This window comes from Helianthus annuus, chromosome 17 (genome assembly GCF_002127325.2).
Source record: "Helianthus annuus cultivar XRQ/B chromosome 17, HanXRQr2.0-SUNRISE, whole genome shotgun sequence".
NCBI classification, from domain to species: Eukaryota; Viridiplantae; Streptophyta; class Magnoliopsida; order Asterales; family Asteraceae; genus Helianthus; species Helianthus annuus.
In genome coordinates, this window is record NC_035449.2 from 116,102,333 (window position 1) to 116,107,418 (window position 5,086).

At 38.6% G+C, this 5,086-nt stretch overlaps 1 protein-coding gene across 1 annotated transcript; it reads left to right on the forward strand.

The window, feature by feature from the left end:
• The first annotated feature begins 205 nt into the window (after positions 1–205).
• LOC110924832 lies at positions 206–1,586 on the forward strand. Its single transcript, XM_022168819.1, has 5 exons — positions 206–471; positions 652–851; positions 894–1,035; positions 1,122–1,282; positions 1,327–1,586. Exons 1-5 carry the CDS (start codon positions 206–208, stop codon positions 1,584–1,586), a joined length of 1,029 nt encoding a protein of 342 aa, XP_022024511.1.
• The last annotated feature ends 3,500 nt before the right edge of the window (positions 1,587–5,086 follow it).

The following is a 5,086-nucleotide window of genomic DNA, read 5'->3' on the forward strand; positions in this document are numbered from 1 at the left end:
GGAAAAGTGATTGGGTTAGGAAGTTACGTATTCAGAATGAGGTTAGCTTTATCATGATACAAGAAACTCAAAGCGCTTCGTTGGATGGATCTAGTATGGATCCTTTCTGGGGGTAGGAGAGCATTGTAACGCTTGGGTTGAAGCTAATGGCCGATCGGGTGGCTTATTGTCCTTGTGGGATCCGAAAATGTTTTCGTGTAGCTCGATGGTGAAAGAAAGAAACTTTTTGTTGGTATCTGGAGTTTGTAAAGGGAGTGGGGAGAGGTTCAACTTTCTCAATGTGTATGCTCCTCAACAGAATTCGGCGAAAAAAGTTTTATGGGCAGAATTGGTGAGGATAGTGGGTGGTGCGGAGGGTATTTGGGTGGTGGGTGGAGATTTCAATTGTGTTCGAAACAGAGCGGAGAGAAGGAATTCTAATTTTAATGTGGTATCGTTTCATGATTTTAATGAGTTTATTGAAAGTGCAGGGTTACATGAGTTCACGCTTAAAGGAAGGAAATTCACGTTTTCATGTGGTGAGAAGATGAGTCGGATTGATAGAATTTTTGTGTGTTGGAGATTTTTGAACGAGTGGCCTGAGGCGGAGTAGAAAGTATTATCTAAAGACAAATTGGATCACTACCCTCTTTTATTAAAAATTGTTTCTAGGAAGTTTGGCCCGAAACCGTTTCGCTTCTTCAATTCTTGGTTGGGAAGAGAAGATTTTGAGGAGGTGGTTGCTAATAGTTTGAAAGATTTTCAAGGAGAAGGGGCGCCATATATTGTCCTTTTACAGAAATTCAGATGTCTTCGGAGAGCGATTACAGAGTGGAAAGTTAAAAAGTTAGAGGTAGAAATTGAGGAAGAGAGTAGTTTGTGAAAGGATATTCAAGACTTGGCAATCATTTTAGAGGATGGAGATCTTTTGGAAGAGGAGTTATGGGTTCTAGATGAGTCGAAGAAAAAATTAAAGGAGTTGGAAGATTACAGATATAAAGATTTGAAACAAAGGGCTCGTGTGAAATGGGCTCAGGAAGGGGATTATAACATGCGGTTTTTTCATGGGGTCATTATGGTGGATGGGAAGTGGATAACTAAACCGGTAGAAATTAAACGAGAGGTGCTTCGTTTTTTTGCAGCAAGTTTGTTGAAGATATGAAGGTTCGACCGGGCCATAAATGCTTTGGTTTGAAGAATATTAGCGAAGACAAGGCGGCGGGTCTAATCGTGCCATTTTCAGAAAAAGAAATAAAGGAGGCAGTTTTTGAGTGCGATAACAATAAAGCGCTAGGGCCTGACGGTTTTAATTTTCGATTATTAAGCATTTCTGGATATTTTTTGCAGATGATTTTGGGAGAATTTTCGAAATTTTTTTTCAAAAGGGTATTATTAATCGAGGTGTCGGGTCGTCGTTTATCACGTTAGTTCCGAAAGTCTCTGATCCGGTTGCGCTTGGAGAGTATCGGCCTTTTAATCTGATAGGGGTGGTTAGCAAAACGATTTCCAAAGTTTTAGCTAACAGATTAAAGGGGGTTATGGGGAGTATATTTCAGAGACTCAATCTGCGTTTCTGTCTGGCAGATACATTCTTGATGGTCCGATGATGATTAGTGAAATTTTAGCATGGGCGAAAAGATAGGGAAAGGAGTTATTTTTATTTAAGATTGATTTTGAAAAAGCGTATGATAATGTTAATTGGGAGTTCTTATTATCAGTTTTACGCCAAATGGGTTTCCCAGATTTATGGTGCAGGTGGATTCAAGGTATTCTAGTCTCTACGAGGTCGTCGGTTCTTGTTAATGGCTTGCCTACTTTTGAATTAGTTGGTGCATGCATCTGTCGTCTTCGTCTTGTATCGAGTCTTAGTCTAGATTGTATAGATCATGGCACATTTTACGAGGAAATTGTAAAGTTCAGTGTGTTTCAAGCTGATTCCGCTTGAAAATGCATATGGCAGTTTCAAGCGAAATCAGAAATCTTGATTCCGCTTGAATTGTTAAATGGTGATTCCGCTCGGATTGTTATTCCGCTTGAATGGGTTCAAGCAGAATCAAATCTACTATATATATGTGTCATTCGAGCGAAATCAAGAAGTAGTGAAATTTTTCCGAATTCCATACCGAGGTGCTATCGGTGTGAGATTTGAGCTGTAATCCGTGTTAAATCAATCAGAGAAGTGATTTAAGTGATATTCTAGCTGTTTCGTACTCAGCTTCTTGTTTTCCGCACCTGAAACTGTTTCAAACTACTCTGAACGACTCGTTCAGGTCGAAACTCGATCCTACAAGTGGTATCAGAGCTCAGGAGGAGGAGTTCTATACGATTCAGCTTGAAAATCTTTGTTTTTCTACACTTTCTTTCAAAATTTCAAGATTTCACGGTTAAAATCGGCTAAAATTCAGATATATTGTGTAAAAGTGCAAACTAACAAACCCTTGAAAGTTACATATTAAAATTCGGATTTAAAATGGGTGAAACTGGCTTCCGAAGTGATTCCGCTTGAACGGATTAGTTGTGATTCTGCTTGAGATTGGACTTGTTCGCTTGTTTTTTCAAGCGAAATTCGGGATTTCGCTTCAAAGACAGTGATTCCGCTTCAAGATTTTTCTGATTCCGCTCCAGTTGTACTATTCCGCTTGAAGTATTTCAAGCGAAATCAGTGATCGTATTTGAAAATCTGATTTCGCTCCAAGTTTTTGTTATTCCGCTTGAATTTCAAGCGGAATCAGGACTATTATTGCTGTCTGCTTATTTCGCTTGAAAAAGGAAATCTGTTATTCCGCTCGAATATGTTATCTGGGTGATTCCGCTCCAGAGATCTTATTTGGGATTTCGCTTGAACTGTGTATTGTGCTATTTCGCTTGAACCTGATTTGGGTCATTTTGATTGAATCTGATTTTCATCATGGGTGACGATTTTTACAACGCATTCGCCACATCTTCGGATAATCCGGCTTCGATTGCTCAAAATATGAATCTGGAAAACGAAACGGGAACTACTCAAAAGCCCCTGAAACTTATGAGCATCGAAGAATATTATGTCACACCCTGACTTTTGCGGAAGCATGATTATTGGTGTGACTTCTTAATACCATTGCATACGATCATAACAACACTATATGATAAAACCAGTAGATGTACATCCATTAATTTAAGTTTAAAAGTAGTATAGCATAATTGTTTGAAATGTCGATACCAAATTCAAGTTACAATTCATAACATATTTTAAGGAGTTCAAAAAGACTCAACAAAAGATTTTAAAGTGAGTAAACTGCCATTTTGGTCCCTATGGTTTGGGCACTTTTGCCATTTTAGTCTAAATCTCAAACTTTTTACATCTGGGTCCCTATGGTTTGCATTTTGTTGCCATTTTAGTCCAAAATCCAAAAACCCTCTATTTTGAGGGTTGAAAACTGATTATTTTGTCCTTTAGTGCAGGGGCATTTTGGTCCATGTTAATTTATTATAACATTTCAATAATTAATAACATCATCTTCAAGAACATCATCAAACATCATCATCAAAACCCAGAAAATCCAGAAAATCAAGAACATCATCTTCAAGAGAATCAAGAACCCAGAAAATCAAGAACATCATCTTCAAGAACATCATCAAAACCCAGAGATCGTTCATCTTCAAACATCATCATCAAAACCCATAAAATCAAGAACATCTAAAACCCAGAAAATCACCATCCTCACTCACCATCCACCGCAACCACCACACGCTTCCACCGCAACCACCACCGCCTCCATTACCACCAGACATTACCATTACCATCACCCCTAACCACCATCCCGCACCAACAACCCCGCACCACCACCACACCAGCAGATCTGAACCACCATCTCTCACGGCGCACCACCATGGAGAACTAGGGGACGGAGGGTTTAAGTTGTGAAACCCATTATTCGGAATGACGATTTGTGGGGAATTTCTATAGGGAAATAGTGAAGATGGGTTTTGTGCAGATGAAGTCTTCAACGAAATGTCTAAGAAAGATTTGGCTTGTTTTATGACTGAAACGAGGAGGTTTTTCGGGGCCGAAAGCGAGCCTTATCATCTCATTATCTCCTTGGTCTTGAATGAGGATGTAACCCATCATTTTGGAAGCGTTTTCTGGATCTAATTTCTGGATTCTTGAAATCACCATTTTTGTAGCTTCAACTGTATCCATGGTGGTCAAGAAAACAAAAAAAAAAACAAGAAACAAGAAGAAACCCACTAACCACAGTCGCTCTCACTCACAAACCCACCATTTTCTTTCTCTCTCTATACATAAAAGCAATGATTTTTAGAGAGTGAAAGGAGAGAGAGAAAAAGATTGGGTTTTTTGAACTGGGTAAAAAAACTAAAAGATTTTAGAGAGAGAAGATGAAGCGGAGAAAAAAATGTTGGAACGGTTGGGGACTTGTTTTGGGGATTAATGAGAGAAGATGACTGTATGTACAACTTTTAATGCATAGAATACAACTCTTTATGCAAGATTGATGCTTTGCTGTAACCCACATAGAGATTATAAGTTGAAATGTTATAATAAATTAACATGGACCAAAATGCCCCCGCACTAAAGGACAAAATAATCAGTTTTTAACAGTTAAAATAGAGGGTTTTTGGATTTTGGACTAAAATGGCAACAAAATGCAAACCACAGGGACCCAGATGTAAAAAGTTTGAGATTTGGACTAAAATGGCAAAAGTGCCCAAACCACAGGGACCAAAATGGCAGTTTACTCTTTTAAAGCAAACCCGAGTTTAGGACCACGTATCTCGTCCAGGATTAAGATACATCTCCTAAGCCCTAAAGACTTGGATGACATCTTTATTCACAACGCAGCTTAAAAACTCCAACGCCCGCCAGATCCATTTACTAATTACCTGAAATACATGTAGTTTGAAAAATCAACATAAAGTTGAGTGAGTTCATGTAAAAGTGAGTATGTATAAACCTTTGTAATATGTTTGTATGTATGAAAATCCCTGGTATGTAGCATATAAGGAAAAAAAAGAGATCACCATTGGGTTGCAAAGCCAATGATATGTGTGAAGTGCTGTAGGAATACTCAAACCTAGCAGATTTTTACGTCGGGCTCAAAGTTACCCC